Source organism: Mizuhopecten yessoensis, unplaced genomic scaffold, assembly GCF_002113885.1.
Source record: "Mizuhopecten yessoensis strain PY_sf001 unplaced genomic scaffold, ASM211388v2 scaffold4105, whole genome shotgun sequence".
Lineage (NCBI taxonomy): Eukaryota > Metazoa > Mollusca > Bivalvia > Pectinida > Pectinidae > Mizuhopecten > Mizuhopecten yessoensis.
The window spans coordinates 385,352-412,784 of record NW_018405378.1 but is presented as its reverse complement, the minus strand read 5'-3'; the positions used below and the strand labels follow the sequence as shown (position 1 = coordinate 412,784).

Genomic DNA, 27,433 nt, shown 5'->3' with positions numbered 1-27,433 from the left:
AATTCCATTGCTATGTAAAAAAGGCAATAAAATATGTTTAAAACAATATTTAACTGCCCTCCCATCCATCCCCCTATGTTTCAAGAAGTGTTTTGGGGTTCACTGCCGTAGTGAAAATAGCGGTATGTAGTTGCCCAGATTGCAGGATCTGATAGGAGAGGAGCCGGTGGGCATGCGCAAGTTTTTGTTTATTTCCGACTTCTTCTCACGAGGGTAGGTACGTAAACACTATGCCACTTCGGTAGTAGTAAGATAATTGGTCTTCGAGATAGTGGTTGATTGTTATTAATACAAATATCTTGACTTCTTTATACAAAACACAGGCACACAGCCAGATATATGGACGTTTTTAATTTCGGATCTGATGAAAACACAATATCAACATATGAATAATTATTAGCAGTATATTCGATAAACAATAATGACAATAAAAACACAAAAACTTGGCCAGTTCGAATTGAAAACCTCTTTTGCATGTATTGTGAGAAATTCGACAGGTAAAACAAACAGATACTTTCCAATAACGGTGTTTTGTAAATGCTCAGCCATTGTACTTTTAAATGTCAAATAAAGAATTTAAAAACCTAAAATAATTATTATCATCAGTTGTTATCTTGAATGATATATATTTTAAGATAAATATTTGTCAATTTTACCAGCGAATTTGTTTCAATCACACTGTAGGAGGTACTTAATGCGTTATATTATATCGATGCAATGTAGATCAGGGATAAACGAAAACGTAAACAATTAAAATTTAATCAAATAACCTTTCTTTCACTACATAACAGCATCACATAAGTATTAATTAATGAAAATGTACGAAAATAACATTAGTGTTATAAATGGACTCATATACACGCGTTATATTAACTCCCTCATCTGTCCCAGCCAACGTTACACACATACCTGAATATACACACACTAACTTTTTTCCGTCGTATTCTAGGTACATAATAAATTTAATTTATTTTTACTATAGAAAGTTATCAAGGTTAAATGTTAAAATCATCTCTTAAATATGCCAAAATATCCACAAGCGAGTCTGAAAAACACATGAAAGCACATTCAAATTATAAAGATTGATAAACAACATGTTGGAGATTACTTCCGGGAAGCATCACTTCCGGGATTAATTTCTTCCTGTTAAGTAACTAATATAAATGAATGACACTAATAAACATTACATATCAATGTCGTTAACACAAAATCATCGTATACTCTTGTTTGGTCTAATATTTTCATATGTATTCCAAAAATTAAAACATCTTAATTAAATACATCAACTTAATGCGTTAAGTATACCAGGTATTGATACTTCAAAACCTGGTTAAAATAGCGCCGAGACCTCGACAAAAGCAAGTAGTAAAATAGTATAAAACACTCAACATTGCACATGTTGTACCACGAAACAGTCTCAATTCACACACGCGTACCTGCATATGCACACATACACCCACAAATACATATATACATATATACATATATGTTAATGCACAACGACCTGAAATCTTTACCTGTACCCAGTGTTTTTCTCCATTAAATAATCAACCTATTAATGCAATAGAGTAAAAGGAACAACTTTCTTCCTGTAAAACATATATATAATTCGTGTGTAATGGTGTCACAATGTTACTGATATCATGACAGCTTGTATTACAAGCAGAAAAAATTTATGAATTATGATCCTGTGCTCGGTGATGGCGTTGTCTTGACGTCACTTCCGGTGAAGTAATAACAAATAGAATACTGTGCAATTGACTGTTACCGTTTTGCATGTCTGCTTCATATTCCGCAATAACTGCCTCCTAAATTGAGCATATTTATGAAAATAATACAATCAGTCTAGAATCCTTGTAGTCATAAGTCAGTCTGAGGCTGGACTCGCGTCATTGGCAACACTTCCGACTTTGTCACGACAACGTCGTTTTCGTCTTCGGGCATGGCCTGGATGGCCTGGTCCACCATACCGGTTACTTGGGTGTGACGCTCGTCACTCACCGTTCTCATACATGGGCACCACGGGTACAGACTGGGGAATGTCTTCGCGAACGCTTTCTTAAACCCGTCATTGAGGAATGCATACACAAATGGATTTACACACGAGTTTGCATAGGATAAAGTATGAGCGAATATTTTAATACCGTACATTAAAGAAGTTTGAGGAATTGTGACGAATTTTCTACAAAAGTTGTAAACATGGATTGGGAACCAAAACGTAGCAAACAACAGAACCACCACGGCCACCATCCGGGTTACTCGCCGTCTGCGCCGGACCTGAGACTCGCTCGATAACGGGGCCGACCCGTTACAGTCCTCCTACATAACAGAAAACAAAATCGACATTTGAAAAAAGCCTGATTGTATCAAGAAATCATCAATAAAATTATAAAGCCGAATCGTTAATTGTAAACTAAGTATAGCTCATTCAAATGCTACAGCGGCCATTTTGTCGGATCATTTTTTACAAATCGCACCTGGTTTGAAAGTAGGATGTTCAACTTAACTTAAATTTTCCTTAAACGTTACGTGTCAAACTAACTGACACTGATGTAGTAATATTCATTCACTTTCGATACATTTCTAAAATATTCCGCTTGGATTTAGGCGATAAAAAAAAGATTTTCGAACGACAAGCCCCGAAATACTGTGAACAACCGTTTTACATCTATATACTATTTATGTACGATATATGTTTAACCAATCATCAAAAATTACCTCAATATACCAATATATATTCCCAACAACATTAAGTTATTGTCGATATATATTGTCGAAATACAAATTTTGCGCGGAAAACTATGGAGAACCATATTTCTGAAGAAAATACTCTTACATTCGTTGTTCTACACGCATATTTAAACTTAAAATGTTGTTGTTTTCCACCTATTCTTCATGATTTTATAATACTTTGTTTATTATGGTTTATTTGCCTACGCGGAGCACTTTTAAATGGTTAATGAGCCTTTTAAAGCAAGAAAAACTCTTCTGTTTATATTATCAGAAATCTTTATTAAGGACTTAGCGCCCAGAACTCGCTCGACATATCCAAGTTCGGGATACGTTTCGTCAACATAATTGTATATTTTATCAGCAAAGATGAATTAAAGCCAGGACAAAATATCCTTCTTATTTTAATAGTGATATTGAAATAAGTCCTAAATTACTCAAATTATTGATGGGCCATTAAAAAAAACATCCATCTTAGTGCAAACAAATAATATTAATACACAACATTTGATCCACTCTAACGCGCTCTACAGTACAAAGATATACACTAAGTACAATTAGTATATACATTAATCAATACAATTTTTGAGGAATTCGCAGGAGCTGCCTTATCAGGCGCTAACTACCAGTCATATGCTACCTTGCTAATATCTCCCTATGAGTGTATATACCTGCGACTGTTCTAGAGATATAATGATGACAACTGTAGCGGGACTACAAATGAATGCATCGTATCTGACAGAAAGCATCAATTCTGTTAAGATACGAAGTTCCCTTAATGTCAAAAATCAGCTACGCTTATATTTTACCATACCTCTTGTTTGAAGCTACTGCTGCGCTTAGCCCTTCCGTTCCAAATATATTTGAGGATACTGTAATAGCAGATGACAATTACACTCAATGGGAACACGTAGGTGGTAATGATGACGCCCACGGAGGACACGTTGTCCAGAGTGACGTTCGGATAGACCTCGGCACAGTACACATTTTTGTTGGCGTTCAGATGATTGACAGTTCCATGGTATATAGCAAACGGTATAGAGATCATCAATGAGACTGAAAATACACAAAGGCGTGGTTAGTGATAACATCATTATCTTTCAATTACATGTGTTATTCAATACAAGTTGTTGAGGTAGTACACTTGTGATAGGTCGGAACTAAACACTTATGAATGGCCGTCACATTACAATTGTGATTGGTCACACTACACTACACTTGTGATTGGTCGTCACACTTAACTTGTGATTGGTCAAAATAAAACACTTGTGATTGGTCGTCACACTAAACTTGTGATTGGTCAAAATAAAACACTTGTGATTAGTCGTCACTCTACATTACACTTGTGATAGGTCGGAACTAAACACTTATGAATGGCCGTCACGTTACCATGGTGAATGGTCACACTACACTACACTTAAAATTAGTCGTCACACTAAACTTGTGATCGTTCAGAATAAATCACTTGTGATTGGTCGATAACCTACGTTTATGAATGGTCGGTACTCTTTACTTATGACTGGTCTCACTAGACTTGTGATTGGTAGGTAACATTCACTTGTGATTGGTCGGACTACAACACTTGTGATTGGTCGGGAACATGCACTTGTGATTTGTCGGTAACACACACTTGTTTTTGGTCAGAATAAAACACTTGTAATTGGTCGGAACCTACATTTATGATTGGTCTGACTAAAACACTTGTGATTGGTCGGTAACATTCACTTGTGATTGGTCGGACTTAAACACTTGTGATTGGTCGGTAACACACTCTTGTGATTGGCCGGACTGAAACACTTGAGATTGGTCGGTAACATTCAGTTGTGATTGGTCTTGATTTGTCGGTAACATACACTTGTGATTGGACGGTAACATTCAATTGTGATTGGTCAGAATAAAACACTTGTAATTGGTCGAAACCTACATTTATGATTAATCTGACTGAAACATTTGTGATTGGTCTGTCACATTCACTTGTGATTGGTCTTGATTGGTCGGTAACACACACTTGTGATTGGTGGGTAACATTCACTTGTGATTGGTCAGAATAAAACACTTGTAATTGGTCGAAACCTACATTTATGATTGATCTGACTGAAACACTTGTGATTGGTCAGTCACATTCACTTGTGATTGGTCGGACTGAAACACTTGTGATTGGTCGGTAACAAACACTTGTGATTGGTCGGTAACAAACACTTGTGATTGGTCCGACTGAAAAACTTGTGATTGGTCGGTAATAAACACTTGTGATTGGTCGGTAACAAACACTTGTGAATGGTGGATACAATACTCGTTGTTTTTGGTCGGTAACCTACACATGTGATTGGTCGGTAACCTACACATCTGATTGGTCGGACTGAAACACTTGTGATTGGTCGGTACACTACACATGTGATTGGTCGGTACCCTTCACATGTGATTGGTCGGTACACTTCACCTGTGATTGGTCGGTAACCTACACTTGTGATTGGTCGGTAACAAACACTTGTGATTGGTCGGTACACTACACATGTGATTGGTTGGTACACCACACATGTGATTGGTCGGTACACCACACATGTGATTGGTCGGTACACTTCACATGTGATTGGTCGGTAACCTACACTTGTGATTGGTCGGTACACTACACATGTGATTGCTTGGTACACCACACATGTGATTGGTCGGAAGCCTACACATGTGATTGGTCGATACACTACACATGTGATTGTTCGGTACACGACACATGTGATTGGTCGGTAACCTACACATGTGATTGTTTGGGACACCACACAGATTGGTCGGTACACTACACATTTGATTGGTCGGTAGCCTACACATGTGATTGGTCGATACACTACACATGTGATTGTTCGGTACACGACACATGTGATTGGTCGGTCCACTACACATGTGATTGGTCTGTACACAACACCTGTGATTGGTCGGTAACCTACACATGTGATTGGTCGGTACACTACACATGTGATTGGTCGGTACACTACACATGTGATTAGTCGGTACACTACACTTGTGATTGGTTGGTAACCTTCACTTGTGATTGGTCGGTACACTACACATGTGATTGGTCGGTACACTACACTTGTGATTGGTCGGTAACCTACACATGTGATTGGTTGGTACACCACACAGATTGGTCGGTACACTACACATGTGATTGGTCGGTAACCTACACATGTGATTGATTGGTAACCTACACATGTGATTGGTTGGTAACCTACACATGTGATTGGTTGGTACACCACATATGTGATTGGTCGGTACACTACACATGTGATTGGTCGGTACACTACACATGTGATTGGTCGGTAACCTACATATGTGATTGGTTGATAATCTACACTAACGAATGGCAGATATCGTACACGACACGATTCATTAGGTTCACAACCATATAAGGTAAAATTGGAATAAGAAATTTGAGTTTTTTAACGTACAAATACTATGTACTTACTTGCCCAAACAACTATACTGACGATCGATGACGCCCTCCTCGATCGCCAGTTCATAGAGCTGACTGGGTGTACGATGGCATGGTAACGGTCAACGGTCATGGCGGTCAAGGTCAAACATGTAGCGTGCAAAGTCACCTGCAAGAACAAAAGTATGACATTGGTTATTCTTTGATAGCTTTATATAACTCTTAATAAATCTTGACAAATCAATATCTGTGATACAAAATATTTGTGCTTTAGAAAGGTGTCAACACTGTCTGTTTGGTATCTAGTTTTAAAGCCCTCTTATGGGAACCGATGATTAAAAAGCGATTTGTATGCGTCCTTTAGGGATCATGCAAGATCGATGAGTTAAAACTTGAACAGGGTAAACAAACTTATTACCAAACAAATGTGCAAGTGAGAAAAAAATGTTGTTTCCGTAATATTAAAATATGTTTTCAAATATATCCTTATACCGCATAGCACGACTGGTTGTAAATCAGCTTTGTAACCACAGGCCGTAGGAATCCAACTAAGACGAGGATGCCTGTACTCATTAATCGTTTTTTTCAAATGGTATTACTTCGCTATTCTGGCGCTATACAACGTTTGAGCCGTAATTCGTTTCCTTTATTGGCGAAATATTTATCATTGGTATTTGAAGAATTCAGCCGACCCCTCTCTGAAACGACGCTAGCTGTACAGTGATAACACTGTGATCAATCCATCCTGTTTATAGGCCTCGACAGTCGAGTAAATAAGGAATGGAATAATGAATTAATGGATAAAAGCCAAACAACGGTGATAATTCTAAATTCTTGTTAATGTGGCGCTTGGAAATCCGCTTCAAATAATAAAGTGACCAGTTTTGAATCAATCACTGAGGTGACCATGAATACTGGATTTCAGTGACGCCAGTGCCGTTACTTTGCCTATACACAAACAAAGTACAGTAATTGTCACAAAATACTTTTAATTCGAGTTGTGTTGGATATATAGTTTAAAGGTGTGACTATACGGATAAAATAAGCTTCCTGAAATATATATATATGCATGTTGACCGATAGTTACATGTTGTTGTGCCGTAAAACGTTGAAAACTGCCCCTAATGGAAAATGGAACCGGGGTCAATTTCAACGAGAGAGTCATTTTTTTCAAGAATACCCGGTTCCATAGTCAATGTTTAAACTGACCCAGGTTCCATTTTCAACGTTGTCACTTCCAAATCAGAACGATTTACCAATAAATTGTATGTGCATCTTCACTATTTTTCTTGCAGCCGTCCAGTAGTAAAAAAGCGTTGTTGGACATAAATATTCCTATTACAAGACCACTGACATGAAACATTCACAATTCTGAGTTTCATTTTCTGTCATGGCAATGTAGATACCAGATGAGATCAGAAAGTTCAAACCTTTCTCAAACTGCAGCCCTATTGTATAATAAACTTCACCCTCTGTCGTCATATCGTAGACATATTATTTCGAAGCGTATGGTTCACAGTCGCCTTGTCGTTACCATGATTTTCTTCAGTTACTTGTTAACGGCTATGACACCCACATTGAACAAAAGTTCGGTCTTGAGTCAAATTCAAATTGATCGCTGAGTTGTGTTAAATCTATTTTGCTGAAATGCACACACAAACCTTGTATCTAGGATCATTTTTTTCCTTAAAAAAAAGGTATCGGTAAAGACTTTTCATAATTTCAAATGCGGTTCCTTCTTTGGCGTCTTAATGTTTTAATCGACCCCTTGATATTTTGATAAAACAAAAAGTTGATTTGTTCAACGAAGACACTTATTTAATAATTTTGAAAGTACCAAGAGGTACTTATACCTCTGTCAGAATTGGTATTGTCTAAAATGTCAACCGCACGACCGGCCTTTTTAGCGGTAATGTGACCTCTAAAATAGAACACAAAATATATTCAAAAATAAACGATAGGGATATTACTGTGAACTGTGTACTTGACTTATGCAATAATAATAATAATAATTCGAGGTTCGTACGTAGGTCGTCTTAAAGCGGTTTACAAATTATTATCCGTGGTTATAGGCCTTTTGCAACCAGACAACTACATACTTATTTTTCAGCTGAATAGACTGGAACAAGCGGAGTAAAGTTGTTCAAAGATACAACACAGCGCAGTGGGGTGACTCGAACCCGCAACCCTTCGGTCACGAGCCCGGTGTCATACCACTTGACTACCATGCCTCCATGTACAAAACATTTTTGTTATTGATATTGAACAATTTAAGAAATTAAAACCGTTTTTTGTATTGATAGTTACATTATTTGTAAATTTTAGATCACCCTTTGTCACTTATGAACAACACAATTGTGCCACTATGACCTTGACCTTTGAAAACGTTGATATTAATATTTAGTTTTACCTAACATTGTCACAGCGAAATAAAAGGTATGGTACACTGTTTGATAATAAGACCAATTTTACCTGTGATATCAGGTAACCCACATATAGAGCAATGCTTCGAAGTCAACGAAACATAATTTCATATCCGGTACCTTGAAGTGTTCCTCAAATATGTATCGAAAATCTAAATTATATTACAAAATGCCCCGCTGTTAAAGGGTAGTCACATACTTGAAATGCACATTATTTGTAGGAGGATCTCCCGAATTTAGAGTATGCAAAAGAGCGAGATAAGTACGTCCAGCTGGGCCAAAATTCATAAAACCGTTCTCATGCTCAAATATTGATATTGCGCTCAAGCCTAATTTCTTGTTTCGGTTACAAATTATTGAAAATATCTTATTTTGTCAATGATTTGGGAATATGTTGAAGACTTAAACCCGCATACTGTTTTCAGTGTTAACAATTGACTTTTTTATTGTTAAGTTTCAAAATTATATTTTCAAACAATGTATCACAATGCCAAAAAATAATTTCGAGTATCTGTTTTAGTGCGGAATGCAAGTGCTGATCCGGATATTATTTACAGTCAGGTTATAGTATCCGTTTAATTTATTAGGCGACGTAACCGAACTTCCTTTTTTCTAGAACATACGTATGCGGCAGGCTTTCTGACTCAATTGCAAATTTTACCCTCCCACACACCCAATTATAATATTTTCTGGCGCCAGTGTTTTTCTTGTGAGCATGATCTTCATGGAGAGTATTTCATGTTGAGGACTGTTTGGCATAAAGTTTCAGATCACCTGTTTCTTTAGCACAGTTCAATGATAAATCGATGCATATCAGTTTTATAGTATGTAGCTGGAAAGTTAATTTGGATGATTCTTTGTTCCCACTGGTCACTCCAAATTATTCTTATATATATTTATATACCACGACAATACCTTACCAAGACATTAGTATTTAAGATAAAATTCATTGAAATTGTTGTGTTGTGGTTAATTGGTGACTATTTGATAACTGACATGATTTAATTGAGTTAAAAGAAAACTGGTTTGAGCACATAATCAATGCTTGAGCATGAGAATGATTTTATGAATACGGGCCAAAAGCGAATGCCGGGAGTGGACAACGTCCTCTTTTTTCGACTGAACAGACAAACTTAAAGCTCTGGCACACGAACTTCGTACACATGTATATTATGTTTAACATTATGATACAGGCATAACAACGTATCTGTCGTTAATTACATGTTTAAAAATTATGACGTTCAGTATTATAATATTTCGATCATGAGATGAGGCATTGGTGAAGCGATCTCCTGTACGTTGAATTGTATACTGTGATTATAACTTAAATTCCAAACTGCCATTCAGTGATTTATATAGATATAGAAACGACATCTATGTGTATATTTATAGTATTTAGCTCAACATTTTCAAAATGATAGATCTGAATATTCTTTATAAAAGAAAGCTACAAAAGTTAACAATCTCGCCTTTTCGAATCAAGAACACTACGTGAGACAGTAATATATAAAGTTCATGATTCTTTTCTGTATCAAGCGTTCCGAAGATATCGACCATCTCAATTAGACGCTTGAAAGGATTCACCGGAATTTCGTCAATAGCTCACAGATTAATCCAATCTCTTCCTAACAGATTGAATTAAATGTGAATAAGTTCTTGTCCCACACTTGACGTGATTCGTGTCATTTGTGTGTTGTATATTTTGTCTCACCCTCTCGAGATATTGGATTCGGAGATTATTGTTTCGTACATTTCACAGCAATTCCTATAGAGAATGAGATTTTACATTGAGGAAATCTGCTTGAGCAATTCAAAAAAGTTATATTGTTTTTACAAAAAAAGCAAGCTAGAAAGATTTACAAAAAAAGACCTTTATCACAAAGAGTAATGTAGGACTTAATGTTTAAATCAGTGACCCGAGGGCTGTATTCAATGTATTTATCACTGTTCCAAGGGCTGTATGTAATGTGTAATTCAGTAACCCGAGAACTGTATTAAATGTTAAAATCAGTGACGCGATGGCTGTATTTAATGTGTATATCACTGACGCGATGGCTGTATTTAATGTGTAAATCACTGACACGAGGGCTGTATTTAATGTTTAAATCAGTGACCCGAGGGCTGCATTTAATGTGTAAATTAGTGGCCCAGGGACTGTATATAATGTGTAAATCAGTGACCCGAGGGTGGTATTTAATGTCTAAATCACTGACCCGAGGGTGGTATTTAATGTGTAAATCACTGACCCGAGGGTGTTATTTAACGTGTAAATCACTGACACGAGGGCTGTATTTAATGTGTAAATCAGTGACCCGAGGGCTGTATTAAATGTGTAAATCAGTGACCCGAGGGCTGTATTAAATGTGTAAATCAGTTACCCGAGGGCTGTATATAATGTAAATCAGTGACCTAAGGGTTATATATTTTGTGTAAATTAGTGACCCAGGGACTGTATATAAGTGTAAATCACTGACCCGAGGGTGGTATTTAATGTGTAAATCACTGACCCGAGGGTGTTATTTAATGTGTAAATCAGTGACCCAAGGGCTGTATTAGATGTGTAAATCAGTGACCCAAGGGCTGTATTAAATGTGTAAATCAGTGACGCGAGGGCTGTATTAAATGTGTAAATCAGTTACCCGAGGGCTGTATATAATGTAAATCAGTGACCTTAGGGTTATATATTTTGTGTAAATCAGTGGCCAGAGGGTTGTATATAATGTGTAAATCAGTTACCCGAGGGCGGTATATAATGTAAATCAGTGACCTTAGGGTTATATATTTTGTGTAAATTAGTGACCAGAGGGTTGTATATAATGTGTAAATCAGTTACCCGAGAACTGTATTAAATGTGTAAATCAGTGACCCGAGAACTGTATTTAATGTGTAAATCAGTGACCCAAGGGCTGTACATAATGTGTAAATCAGTTACCCGAGGATTATTTAATGTCTAAATCACTGTTTAATGTGCCTTGAGGGCTGTATTTAATTTGTTAAAGACAGAAGACGTGAACATGTAAATATAAGTATAAAACTGCTTTCAGATGCGCTTCAGAAACAGTATATATGCCTACTGCATTATAGGATAATATGAGACATCGACAAATGGAAGTTAGTGAAACGACAGACGGTATATCAGGTTTTACGACGAAAATGTAAAAATATGAGATGAATCACATCTCAATATGAAAAATAAGGCTGTATGTAAAAAGGTTATAAGATAGTATCAAACAGCAGGTGCAGGTGTCATTCTGTGTAGCTGGGCAGACTATAGTTCCGTTGTGTTGTTATCATCCAAGGCCACACCGGACACGCGTGTGTCAACTCCTCGTCAGAGTAAGTGTATCCTGCTGTGTTTATCATCCTAGGCCACACCGGACACGCGTGTGTCAACTCCTCCTCAGAGTAAGTGTATACTGCTGTGTTTATCATCCAAGGCCACACCGGACACGCGTGTGGCAACTCCTCGTCAGAGTAAGTGTATACTGCTGTGTTTATCATCCTAGGCCACACCGGACACGCGTGTGGCAACTCCTCGTCAGAGTAAGTGTATACTGCTGTGTTTATCCTCCTAGGCCACACCGGACACGCGTGTGTCAATTCCTCGTCAGAGTAAGTGTATACTGCTGTGTTTATCATCCTAGGCCACACCGGACACGCGTGTGTCAACTCCTCGTTAGAGTTAGTGTTTACTGCTGTGTTTATCATCCTAGGCTACACCGGACACGCGTGTGTCAACTCCTCGTCAGAGTAAGTGTATACTGCTGTGTTTATCATCCTAGGCCACACCGGACACGCGTGTGTCAACTCCTCGTCAGAGTTAGTGTATACTGCTGTGTTTATCATCCTAGGCCACACCGGACACGCGTGTGTCAACTCCTCGTCAGAGTTAGTGTATACTGCTGTGTTTATCATCCTAGGCCACACCGGACACGCGTGTGTCAACTCCTCGTCAGAGTTAGTGTATACTGCTGTGTTTATCATCCTAGGCCACACCGGACACGCGTGTGTCAACTCCTCGTCAGAGTTAGTGTATACTGCTGTGTTTATCATCCTAGGCCACACCGGACACGCGTGTGTCAACTCCTCGTCAGAGTTAGTGTATACTGCTGTGTTTATCATCCTAGGCCACACCGGACACGCGTGTGTCAACTCCTCGTCAGAGTTAGTGTATACTGCTGTGTTTATCATCCTAGGCCACACCGGACACGCGTGTGTCAACTCCTCGTCAGAGTTAGTGTATACTGCTGTGTTTATCATCCTAGGCCACACCGGACACGCGTGTGTCAACTCCTCGTCAGAGTTAGTGTATACTGCTGTGTTTATCATCCTAGGCCACACCGGACACGCGTGTGTCAACTCCTCGTCAGAGTTAGTGTATACTGCTGTGTTTATCATCCTAGGCCACACCGGACACGCGTGTGTCAACTCCTCGTTAGAGTTAGTGTTTACTGCTGTGTTTATCGGAAACCATCTGTCTTCACGCGCAGAAATCTACACTTTTATCTGTTTCGTCTGACACGCGGACTATATAAATGATGTACCACCGTAATCTTTGTCTGAGCTCACATATCACCTCAACCTTAAACGTAAGCGACTCATGCGTCCGATCCCAATAGCCACAGATCGGATCGATGATGGCGATTATACCTACCGACCACACTCGATAGGTGATTTTTTCCTGTACTCATAGCAAAACGTTTGTCCCAGTTTCGGGATGACAGACAGCGTTATTGTTATTACAGATTTATTTTTAAGGTTTCACTGACACCGCCAGTAAATAGAATTTAAAGATTCCGTACAAAACACTCGAGATAACCATCATGTTTTTTTCTGTTTATTGTGTTGTTCGCATTTTATTCATATATTGTTACGTAGAACATATTGCAAGTAGAAATTTTCTTCAATATTTCTGAAATTGTAGGGAAGCCAAATACAGAATTAGCTGTAATTATTTTGATGAGAAATGAACGGATTGATGGCAGAAAACAGGAGCGTGTTACCCTGTATCGGCCGTCACGATCACTGCGGTCGGAGTCAGAATCTTTGTTGTGTGTCCCAAAATCTCGTACTGTGTCCTACGGAAACAGATGCTTTGGGAGGGTTTCGGCTACGATTTGGAATTGTTTACCGTCTGCTATTAGAAAGTCAAATACCCTGGCCAAGTTCAAGAGGGACATCAAAACTCACCTCTTCACGTCTGCATTTTAGAATCTTTGCAAAGACGTCATGTAAATACCACCCTTTTATTGTTCAGTTATGTGCACATTGCTTGCTTAAATGTACAAAAGTGATTGTAAGCCTTTGTTTTTTGTTTTCACAATTATAACCATTACTATTATCCATATGTTGTAAAGCGCTTTAGAGTAATTTGATAAATTATAATGGGCGCTATATAAATGTTGTATATTATTATCATTATTATTAAAACGACGGACGCCTCAGCAAGAGAAACTCGCCGCGCCCAAGGCAGTGTGAGCATAGCCTGCCCCACAGGACCCATATTCATGGCGCCGTTCTCATGCTCAGGCATGGACTCTGTGCTCCAACCAACAGTCTTGTGACTTGCATTAAATTCAAATGAAGACAGATTGTTAGGGAGACACAATTGAAAGTTCAAATGAAGACAGGTTGTTAGGGAGACACAATTGAAAGTTCAAATGAAAACAGGTTGCTAGGGAGACACAATTGAAAGTTCAAATGAAGACAGGTTGCTAGAGAGACACCATCGACAGGTCAAATGAAGACAGGTTGCTAGGGAGACACTATCGACAGGTCAAATAAAGACAGGTTGCTAGGGAGACACCATCGACAGGTCAAATGAAGACAGGTTGCCAGGGAGACACCATCGACAGGTCAAATGAAGACAGTTGCTAGGGAGACACCATCGACAGGTCAAATGAAGACAGGTTGCTAGGGAGACACTATCGACAGGTCAAATAAAGACAGGTTGCTAGGGAGACACCATCGACAGGTCAAATGAAGACAGTTGCTAGAAAGACACTATCGAAAGAAAAGAGCAGATAAGAGACGACAGAAAACAAATTCCGTGTTTAAATGGGGGCAGCAGATCAATTTTGGTGTCTTCAATATTCTTTCTGTAAAGACCCCAAATAAAACTCCCAAATCTGCTCACACTAGTCGCCTCTCTCATAAAGTAGCGGGATACGGCAGGTCAATTATCTCCCTAAACCCACACAGGGTTACGTGTGTCGAGCTCTTTCCGTTTACTGTGCGGTTAATTGACTTGACCGGAAGTACAGTCAGATTTGTACTTCCGGTCAAGTCAACTGCTCTTACAACTCTTGAAAAGGATATCAGTTGTGGTACATGTATATACAGTAGAAAGTTATGAATGGAAACGATTTTATTGGATGAATAGCAATCACGTGATTTTCTATTATATATATGGTATGAATACCATATTTATTTCTAGGCGGCGCCACAATGTCGACCAAATTATTTCCTTTATTCCATAAAAGGTGTTTCTCGTCCATTCCCGTAGACACGTTGACCATTCCGTAGACCGCCATTAGTGTCAAGTGTTGGCACGTGATGTACCAGCAGAACGTGTTGTCACCATTTATACAGGCACGCACTAACATGGTTAAGCGTTGGTATAACCCCGAGGTGCCCGCATCGACATGAAACACGCAATTACTGATTAGGGTTGGGAAGGGATGTACTTGACATTTACTCCAAAACAAGTTTAATTTCCCAAAAGAACCTATCACACAGAACATAAAAATGACACACTTTGATCATCATATTCTACCTATCACATTTTCAAATTGACGTCTTAATAAAAAAAAGCATAATATTCTACCAGATCAATAACAAAAACACCTATTACAGTGACAAATCATGCATAACAATGACCGTTTATTGCTGAATTAGTCTGGTATTTTTATGTGAAATGTACTGCTACAAAAAATATGGATAAATAAGATAAAAAATAGATATATAAAAATAATTAAATAGATAAATAAAAATGAAATAACTAAATAAAATAAAATAAAAATAAATAAACAAATATTGATATGAAATAAAGATAAATAAATGAGATAAATATATTAAGTAGACAGTCATACAGCAAATGTCACCTTAACATCGAAATTGTAATATTACAATTTATCTCCAGCTTTTAAACCACTACGACAGGACGACGTGAACTATGACGAAAACTGTTCACTAAGCACAATATTCAACGATTTGTATATTGTTTCTGTTTTACAGCGCAATTAGAAAAAAAATACATGTATAAATAAGTCCCCTTTGATGGCCTCTTTCTGCATTAGCGACAAATTTATTCCATTATAGGAATCCTTTGGAATTATCTTGTCCGAATAAATAATAATCATGAAGTAAAATTATTTCCGAAGGGTATCACAGAAGCTCAACGAGGTGTCTCCGAACGAAAATTTACCGACATTTTTCTTACCCTATGACAAATAAAGGCGGGAAAAATACTGCCACTCCGTAATCCCCCCGGAAATGTAACGGTTACCATTTAATTGAAAAAAAGGTATGCGTTTCTAGACTCGTATTGACGTGTTCACATGTCATTTCCTTTGACAGTGTTATCCCGGACTATCTATAAATCGTATTTCAGATGTCGATTAATCCTCCAGAGTGCCCGGAACAGATACTGTCATAGCCGCCAATACTCAAGTTCTGTCAACGCACGCTTTACTAATATAGAAATGAGGGCGTGCGTCAGGGCAGAAGTGGATGGAATTCAGGCGGGAAAACCTCTACGTCAGAAGGAATAAAATAAAAACAAGATATATGTATATATATATATATATATATATAAATCAAAGGTGATACTAGATAAGCGTTTCCTGAAGAACTGTTTTAGGTGGCGGGTTTGGGAGGAGGTTTCTCACAAACACTGTTTAAATCTCCCGAAATTCGGAGCGTTGAATTGGAATTGATTGTTTAAAACAAACATAAAGATGAAAAAATATATTTATCACATAACGGACACATTTTAATATGTTAAACGGCCATGTCATATATATGGTATTACATACATGTAATAAAATTTGTGTGCTGCGATTTGTCAAAACCGTGGAAACATATTCATTATTATTTTCATTGCATTTGTTACTGTTCATTATTAAAAGAGAAATACCTGGAATTACTTTGCACTGCGCGGAACGACAGTACAATGATCGGAGTACTTTGGTTTTGACCTATATAGAGCCAGCTGATAACAAATAATTGTGATTGATATTGTTTTTTTTAAATCAAATTATGAAAGTTATGCGATAAATATAATCTAACATTCGTTTCCATGTCATAATGAGTTTGATAAATTCAATATGACATGGACACTCGTGTTAGATCTTCTTTTAAACAATGATCTTACTAATTAAAAAGAAAATCAAAAAGGTGTCGAAATACCATACATTTGTATCTGCGAAAGATGAAAAAATAAGAAAGGAAAAAACCTTAACAAAGACAAAAACAAATCTTCAAAAATGTGTTAATCCATGTCTGATGTCTCCAGTCTTATAATGAGTATGTGGAAATATAGAGCAGGTTGAAATGTGATAGAATAATCGGGCAGCCCGCATGGGGTCCTAAATGCAAATAATAATATAATAAGTTTGTTTAGATTGCTTCGTTGTCCGCTTAATAAAGGCTAGAGAAAGGACCCCGGATACCCTGGGGCCTGTAACGCTACGATTTCTCACAGGACCTAGCAATCGTGATAGAGTTGATAAATAGGGCCACGAGTCTCCTCAAACCATCAGGCAGGGAGACAGAACAAACCATTTATTATCTCTCAAACATGTAGAGGTATCACGTGTCAGTATTTAACCATCTTGTTTACATTATAAAATCCAAAACACCAAGTCAACGCCACAACTAGGAATCAGACCAAAACACCAAGTCAACAACACAACTAGGAATCAGACCAAAACACCAAGTCAACAACACAACTAGGAAAACATTCATTCCCATGAGCTCAACCCCAAAAACACCAAGTCAACAACACAACTAGGAATTAGTTCAAAGCACCAAGTCAACAACACAAGTAGGAAACAGTCATTCCCATGAGCTCAACCCCCAAAACACCAAGTCAACAACACAACTAGGAAAACATTCATTCCATGAGCTCAACACCAAAAACACCAAATCAACAACACAACTAGGAACAGTCATTCCCATAAGCTCAACCCCAAAAACACCAAGTTAACGCCACAACTAGGAAACAGTCCAAAACACCAAGTCAACGCCACAACTAGGAATCAGTCATTCCCATGAGCTCAACCCCCAAAACACCAAGTCAACAACACAACTAGGAAACAGTCATTCCCATGAGCTCAACCCCCAAAGCACCAAGTCAACGCCACAAATAGGAATCAGTCCAAAACACCAAGTCAACAACACAACTAGGAAACAGTCATTCTCATGAGCTCAACCCCCAAAACACCAAGTCAACGCCACAACTAGGAATCAGTCCAAAATACCAAGTCAACGCCACAAATAGGAATCAGTCCAAAACACCAAGTCAACAACACAACTAGGAATCAGTCATTCCCATGAGCTCAACCCACAAAACACCAAGCCAACGCCACAATTAGGAATCAGTCATTCCCAGGAGCTCAACCCACAAAACACGAAGTCAACGCCACAACTAGGAATCAGTCCAAAATACCAAGTCAACGCCACAACTAGGAATCAGTCATTCCCATGAGCTCAACCCACAAAACACCAAGATGACACAAACAGATTCTAATATATCCCTCGAACAATCCACATCATCGAAACTGATGCCACCAAAAGACGCCAACATCAGACATATAAACGCCATCAGCTTTTATTGCGCAGGGCTATCCAATACGCTTATTTACAATGAACAATTGACGTGATGATTGTCTATGGGTCTTATTAATCGTTGAGACTGAAGTTCGATTGATTGATTGATCGAGAGAAAGGCACACAGAAACAGACTGATAGATAGACAACATTATATATTGTTAAGAGTTTTATTCCGGATTTCAGTAATCAAACGTTTGCGTTACAAATCAATAACATGAAGAAATGTGTCTTGCAGACCTGTTTACCCTCCAGGCAGTTGATTCATGCATGGCTGTAATAGTAGTTATGATTGTTTCCGAATGCAAATGATCTTTGGCACCGACACATTTTACCTATTGATAAACATCTGGTTCTGTATTCGCACCGATACAGTTCCCTCCCAGTGATACATTGTATACATGCTTGACCGTTTGATATTTCAGAAAGACATGAAATGCTCATGTAAGTAATCATCGCAATGGATGTCAGGCTGTCTGACGAATGCGTTGTCAGTTAATTTTTAAAGACGTATCCTCCCTTAATATACACAAACGTCTTGCTCCCATTCCGTTCCTCCCCCCCCCCCCCCCCCCCCCCCCCATGCCGTTGTAATATTACCATGCCTCTTCATTTGTGAAAACGTCTAGTGAGAAATGTGTTTCTATCTGTATCATTTCTTGTCTTTGACTGGGAGTCGTACGTTTTAATTACGAAATACACGTAGTCAAAAAGTTCATTTCGTATTTTTTTTTCTATATTGATTTAGTTTTCTCGTTTACACAAATTAACTAAAGCCGTTCATTGTGTTTAATTTTCAGAAGAAAACACAGCGTTAATAGTGAAAATAATTATGTAGCTAAGGATTACTTTCAAAAGGAAATGAATGACAATTTATCTTAATGGCCGGTTGAGACATTTTGTTCCACTTATTCTGGGAAAGTAACGTACAGGTATGGATGTGGTTTGAAAACATACATTTAACTTCATTAACTGTAGTGACTCACAAAACTGTTAATGTGGGGTGGGAATGGCGTTATATACCTGAAGTAAACTTTTCTACATGTAAACGGTTAAAACTCGATATAATGCCTTCGTTCATTATCCCCCCACTTATTGCGTTTTTCAATGCCCCCTCTTTCGTTATTCCTATATACGTCTCTTTTTATTCGTATCCCTCTATATATCGCCAAACTCCCTTTATAACACCAGCATTTGGCTTGCTACATGGTGCTGTTTATATGTGACGTTTCGTTGTGACGTTTATATGTGACGTTTCGTTGTGACGTTTATATGTGACGTTTCGTTGTGACGTTTTGTGACGTTTCGTTGTGACGTTTCGTTGTGACGTTTATATGTGACGTTTCGTTGCCATTAATATTAAGGTTGTGCTACACGATTTTTTTCACAATTCATGTTTACTACATGTAACATGAAGAAAATGTTTAGACAAAATAAGGAAAAAACAAGTTTTGTTCTGTTTATTTTTGTGGAAACGAATTACACTCCCGGAATATTTGCAAAGATCAAATGTTTACACTTCTGTAAGAATAGATTTACAGCAAAGTGTTTAACTAATAATGCACTTCACACTCAAACATCAAAGTAACACTTGTCGTAAAAGCTAAAAAAACAGGTGTAACTTAACAATTTTTAATTGAAATAAACAGTTTCAAACAGCAAGTATTATTATGTTACCGTAAATTGTTATGCTTTCGGTAAAAAAATAACGCCCGCCTGCTTCATATTAGTACTTATCTGGAGGATTGAAGTGTAATAGATTCCTTGTTGAAATAACAAGAAGAGTGAAAGGAACGGTCTCTTTTACAGTTTTTTGGCATTCAATTTAATGTGCGAGTCGGATACTGTAGACGGCACTCCCTTTTATGGAGAACATCCTTGTTGAGAAATCGCTATCATGTGCATCGCAACTCACTCGCCCAGACAGATACAAAAACTTAGCTTTCAATTGTACCCCGAAACGACTCCCTGGCCTTGCTTTTATGACTTCTTACATCCGCGAACCAGATATAGTTCCGTCGATTTATATACATCTGCGAACCAGATATAGCGCCGCGCGCTTAACTGAAAGCTTTTTTTCCGCTATATCAAGTAAAGAAAAATGATCACGCTTCTGATCACGTCTGGTGCATCAGGTTCATTGTCCTTCGCCATTATTAGATGACGTCAGGTATAAAGAAGTAATCGTACGCACAGGTCTACTTTTGGGAGATTCCGGGAACTTATTTTTGTATATTTTGATCGTTACTTTGTGAAGTCTTATATACATTCACTACATGTGAGTGTACGGCCTGTTACATCTGTAGCTATTAGAAATACTATTTTAGTCCATCTTGTGATATTTTTCATGTGATTTATTCAGACTTATTACATCAAGGTTAGCGGGTCGTAGAAGGCCTTTATTATTTGACGAGCAGACAACTGGCCTAGAGTCGACATCAATGTCATTTGGACTAATCGTTGACGATAATAAAGTATCGTTTAACGCTGTCTAGCTGCGGAACAATACATTTATTTGACCCTGTAATTCTCCATTACTTATACATAAGCTTATATAAAATAGCATCGTCGTATATGTTTACACAATACTGGCTGTTCATGATAATCTGTTCACATGACCCCGACTACGGGCTGATGTTGATTCGACGTAAATCTCTTTTGTATCAGTCTGAAATGATACAATCAAGTAGATAAAAAAAACCTTCCTTTCAAACTGTGTTTTACACATATCTAATTCATGTGACGAAGAGAAAACTCTCACAATGATCCGAACTACATGTACCATTGTATACATTACCGCTAGTACAGTGTTTATATAATACAAAATCGCTTACTAACCTCCCTTTTTATGGAAAGACGTCCTTGTCCATAGTTCCTGTCACCTGGTCCAAACATTAGAAGTCTGCCTATGACGACGGTAAAAACAAATCAACAACTCTGCCGGATTTTCTATTTTTTGATTTTTTTGCCGGATTTTCTATTTTTTGATTTTTTTTTGATTGGTTGATTGATTTAACTGGCATAGAGAGTCAATAAGAGAATTGATAACAACATATAATATGTGATATTAATGATATAAGGACCGTCAAAACGACGGGACACTTTTAAAATTCTTTTCCATGCAGTTGCCTGGCTGTGACGGCTGGGATCCTTGTCTGAACTGGAGATTCCACTACCGGCGAACCACCTTCCGGAACCAGACTTTGCAGCACCCTACATGTATCTAGGTTCGTGGTTTCAATTCGATCCTCGTATTTATCATCATGAGCATCTTCACTGTGCCTGGTTTTTGTCGCGACGCTATCCGTGGATGACTTGGGTCATGAAGACGGGATATGTTCTTCCATTATACTGTATAACGGGAAACTTTCGCCCAGTCAAATATTCGCCCTTCACTGTTTAAATTTCTTTTCGCCCAGTCAAATATTCGCCCTTCACTGTTTATATTTCTTTTCGCCCAGTATACATTTCGCCCTTCACTGTTTATATTTCTTTTTGCCCAGTGTACATTTCGCCCTTCACTGTTTATATTTCTTTTCGCCCAGTGTACATTTCGCCCTTCACATGTAAATACTATATAGGGTAAACTGTGTACTAACAGTCGCTGTCACGATAAATTCGCCCTTATAACGGAGGGTCAAAAAGGCGAAAATTAAAGTACAGCGTAAATTTCCCGGCATAGAGTAGTCTCCAACAGGAGTTTCTTCATTGGGCTCTCACAGTTATCAATACAATTAGTAACTTCCTTGCCAATCGTACATTCCTGACCTCCTGATGGGTCACCGTATTTACAACTTTAGTATCACATGAACCTTTCGTGTAATATCCCCGTAAGCGTGTTGGAAGACGCCCAATGGTTTGGGACTCACCCAACTAAATCATTTACTATATGTTATTACTAAGCTTTTTAGCAAATAGCGTTAATAATTGAAGTTCCATACTAGTGACAACTGTCTAGAGCATACCTGACAAATGCTTCAAAAGTCATTTTTGGCGGGTTTAGTGGCATATAAGAGCGCTACAGAGGTCTGCTTTTGACAACCGGAAGTTTACAAGCCAAACCGGTGAAGTGGGACGGGAACACCCTCTGCCTTTTGTCCCCATATCAATCTGCCATCACATATGAAAATCTACTTGAACTATACGTTTTTCAAAAGTTCAATATCTGTAGATGTCATTTAATGTAAGATATGTCAATAATTACGTGGGTATATTTCGAAGCTATTTCATAGACTCAGTACAATTATGCGCGTGTGCCACACTCCTTTTTGTGGAGAATTCTTAAAATTTCAAACACTGATCGTTCCCTATGCGATGGATTTCTGTAAAAAGATACAGAGCTCACGAACGAGTTTCCATTAAAAATGGGCACCGTGGTCACTAGAAAAACGTTAAGGCATTCTGATTTTGTACCTCAATGATCCAAATCACCTATATTTCTTTATATAGATAATTGTGCTTTAACCCGGAAACTATATATAAAACCTGTAGACTTTTCTGTAAATGAATAATGACATTTCATCCACCGAACCAAGCGACCGCTACACTGTCGTCTGACAACACGAGCAGCAAACGACTTGTGAAGGTTGTTCGCTATTTTTGGAGCACCGTCTATGTGTAATCTGATTGGTCGAAATCAATCAAGACACGTCTAATTATTGGAACTACCCCTCGCAGATTAACTTCGGAACACGTCTCTTTGGCGAGCTTTCCACTTTTCCTTCCTGGTTGTTTGGGAAATAGATATATATATTGAAGTACCCGTATGTGATAGAAGCGCAACTACATACAATATCAGCTTTATATTGACCATACAACAGTTAACTTCAGGAAACAAAACTGTTAAACACAAGCAATGTGTGGCAAGGAAACGCTTTCATTGTTTAATGGTTATTTAATGACGTACCAGGTTTTGGTAGTGGAGGGAAGCTGGAGTTCTCGGAGAAAAACCACCGACCTACGGTCAGAACCCGCGACCCAGTGGTGGAGGGCTAGTGGTACATGTATGATGTCAGACGCCTTAACCACTTTGCCACTGCCGCCCCCTTTGTACGGAAGAAAGAGACAACGAATATTAAATGCAACACAGTATGAAAGACGTTGCTATCTTAATGGATATTGTATGTGTAATAAATGGGTTTTTTAAGAGACAGTGTCACTTAAGGCAATGATAGATGCGAGTCTGGTTGCCTTTGTCTGTCGTATACTTATTCCATTTGTCGTCTGTTTGTGGTTTCCTTGACTCCTGGGCGGAAGTTATGTCATAATATCTTCTATGGTAGATCGAAGACGTTTAGGAGAAATAATCTGTCATAGCTGAAATTCTGATTTTAACTTTAACATCAAAACAGAACCTTTAAACAGTACATTCTGGCATCTCGGGCAAAAGACAAAACTCCGTATCCTTCCTAACCTGAACGAACACTCAAAAGCAAATCCAAAAGCGAGTTAAGTAAGGCATTGAGAAATAAAGGGAACGTATCTATCCAACATCATTTCGACTGAATAAAATGTCAAACATGTCTGACAAGGTAACTCCAGCGAAAATAAGCTGGAGGTAATTGTTCATCTCATAACACAGACGTCATGGAGACGTCACGCCACGTGGTGTAAAATTATCAAAAGAAACCTAAATCATGGGCCCGAGTGATGATGAAACCTAAAGCAGACACAGGAGATTTCTACATTGTTTATCGACCAGCTTCTGTTTTATCAACCCGAGTTCTTTCCCCTCCTTAACAGTGTATATTGTTTGTTTTGGTGAGATCGATGGTCAACATTACACGTGATGCAATTCCAAAAAAAATAATGGCATCCTCAGTCGCCAATTGAGACTGGACACTCGGCATTTATACGTCTGTGTTCCAAAGATAGAACAATCGACCTATTGTCGTAACTGTCTGAGGGGTAATGCTATATACTTATTGGACTGTGAGACGGGGCTTATGTGTGACAGATTATATTGTGTCTTTATCGAGCCTTGCTTTCTTCACTTAAGTTCAACTAATTACTCACAAAGCACTTTGCTTTGATGGGCTGAAGAAACATTTGTCCGTTGTTTTCCGGCGGGGATGATGAATACGAGCTTATCAAACGCACCGCAGAGAAACGGCATCGAAGTATCATGAATATCTGTCAACTCTGACATTCCCCAAACATCATAAATATCTCTAAAATAAAACATTTCCTCGATTTCATAAATTGCTCTCAAAAATTCTTTAAATATCGTAAATATCAAACAAAAATTTCTCAATCCACAATAATTCTTTAACGGATATTTAAAGTATTATAAATCTCTCTAAGATATTAAAATTATCTCTCAAATTTTGAAATAACCAGAATTTTTTTCATAATAAAAAAATCTTGATCAAGGAAGCTTTTTATCGTAATGTTTTCCAGGCAGATATTGAAAAAGTTTCATGGGTTATCATTTTTTAGAAAATTAACTGGCGAATATGCGTTAAAAATATCTAATTAAGTAGTATGCTATACTCATTAAAGATAAACATAGGTTAAAATATTTCAATGCAGTAAAATACTAATCAAGATTAACGAGAATTAAGCACGAGAGCTAACCTTCAAAAATCTTATCCCGAGGGTTGAGATTTCACTGGCTGATGATTTATTTTTAGCCTACTTTCCTGCTCTATCAACAACATGTAATGGCATACACAGTGCAATGCGTGTGTATCAAGAGCACATACAATATGTGATGCTACCCTGGTCACTGCCTGCAGTTATGACGCGTTGTGACATTTACACAATAAAAGCGCGTGTGAGTTGTCGTTCTTTAGGTAAGTAAAGATTAGCTTATGTTTCCCAGCAATACATCAAGAATGTGAGAAAGTTGATCTATAAATAACGAGTCAGACTGCGTAGGAGTTTTTTTGTGTATGATGAGATGGATTATTGATATGCAATAAAAAAACCAGTTGTGTTTACAACTCTATCCAAATTAAAAAAAACCTTCAGGAAGTGAGGTAGTGATCGACCTTTATTCTAGCTAATCATTGGTCTTTAACGATTCATGTACATGACGATACGATACATATCACGATACTGTGACACGATACATAGACTTGGTTCAAAATAGTCATGACTTTAAAGTTTCACACAATTCACGAATTTCGACGTGCATGATGAGTTGGAGCTGTCACTTGCCATTTTTGAACCGAAAAAAACCACCCGGAAAATAGGTGTATCGTCACTTTCAAAAAATTGTGTATAGTACCAATTCAAAATATCGCGATTTATTAAATACTTACTAATAAATACGGGTTTTTTGTATATGCGATACGACACAATTGCTCTAACCCATATCAGCGCTCGCCGTATCACACCCCAAAACCCGTATCAGCCCGCAAAATCCATATCACACCCCTTTTGGAAAAAAAATTGTTTTTCAATATTTCAAAAATAAAAATAAATCATAAGATAGTAGTTAATATTAGTAAGTATGTAATAAACAGAATAAAACACGCCTTTTTCCATAGAACACCCAGTATCAACCCTCGACCAATATCAGCCCTCGGGTCTTCGGCCCTTGGGCTGATATTGCAGTCTCGGGTTGATACTGGGTGTGATATGGAAAACGGCATGTATTATTCTCTATATATCGTCGCACGATATATCGTTACAGCGTGACTTATCCTGTCTGTGATGCAGGAACACGCTGTCAAAGCGCGCCAACCTTTCAAACGAACACAATTGTAACCGTTCTAGGTTCCAGAAACTCATTACACAGTAGATAAACATTGTTTCTCAAACACCTCTGCCGTTTGAAGTATGGCTTGGAAGTTGAACAAGAGGCCCTTCGGGCCAGGTGAGCTAAAAACAGTGTTAATTGTGGTTGAAAGAGATGCTACATGGACATTTAGGAACTCGCATCGAGAGCTGTAACAGACGTTAATTCTGACTCGTTGACTAATGGCCTCCGTCATGACGACAGACAGGTTCGCGGCTAAATTGCACCTATAGAGTATACGCGCACAATTTCACAGAGCATTTTTACCTAAAGAATGCAACTTCGTAAATGTTTAATCACCGCTAGTTTAATGATACAAACACACGGCGCTAGTACACGTGGATTAGCCGTAACGGCTCTAGGTAATATTGGGTCGACCCATCAGTTTTACCGTTATTGGGTTTAATTCTTTCTGGAATGACTCGAACTGTGTTTTAAAACGTGGAAAGTATCTTAATTACTCCCCTTATTGTGAGTTTATATCTATGTTCTTAACAGAGAGTGCATGTTCATTACATTCATCAGAAATAAAAAAAAAAAAAACACAAATGGGAACGCAAAACTCTTCATTCCAATTAAAAACACGTGCGCGAAACAGATAGAACATGTGTGTTGGTACGTTTGGATTTTAAAATTGACAGATTGTTTTGTTTTGGCAAAAGTTTGTTTCAAATTTCAACTTCTGTGAAGAGTATTTTACATAATATTTCTTCCTAGGTTGCGGGAAAATATCGCAACCACCATTGCTTTAAACACTGACTTAGAACACCGTACACAGTATAATATATGTATTTGGTTTTTGTTACCCCTAATTAAAGATTTCAAAGTAACAGTTTATAATGACATACACGTGCCCTTAGGAAGTGACGTCATCTAATTGGATTAGTTCAAATTACCATATATATGTATTGAGAAAAAATAATGTAATGAAACGTTTTACAGTAAAAATAGATATAATACATTTCTATTGTGACAAATAAACCATTTTGCTATTGCCACAGTGAAACAGAACTGGGTTAGTATGAAAAGTAACAAACAATGGCCATTGTGCATATTTCGGTTACATTAGACTGATCCTCGATGCTCCAGGGGTTACGTTCTCTACTCCAATGCTCTTGTTTAAAAATGGATTATACAAATAGTCAAGTCTGATCCGTCTGATCCGTTGTTGTACATCAAAAGAGAATTGCGCGGCAGAATAACGGTAAAATTAACTTGCTATGAAGTTGGGAGCCGCTCCTCTGAAGTCTTCAAATGCCAGGTTTCAGCTTACCGATGGGT

At 37.9% G+C, this 27,433-nt stretch overlaps 1 protein-coding gene across 1 annotated transcript in view; it reads right to left on the bottom strand.

Moving 5' to 3' along the window:
- Window positions 1-346: 346 nt before the first annotated feature.
- The window catches only part of LOC110448500 (G-protein coupled receptor 54-like), a 136,028-nt gene continuing 108,941 nt past the window's right edge, over window positions 347-27,433 (bottom strand). The window contains exons 2-4 of the mRNA XM_021494766.1: window positions 6,188-6,323; window positions 3,545-3,786; window positions 347-2,319 (exon numbers count right to left, since the gene is read on the bottom strand). Coding sequence (XP_021350441.1) covers window positions 1,861-2,319; window positions 3,545-3,786; window positions 6,188-6,323 — 837 coding nt within the window. The 3' untranslated portion in view covers window positions 347-1,860. The remainder of the gene's footprint in view (window positions 2,320-3,544; window positions 3,787-6,187; window positions 6,324-27,433) is intronic.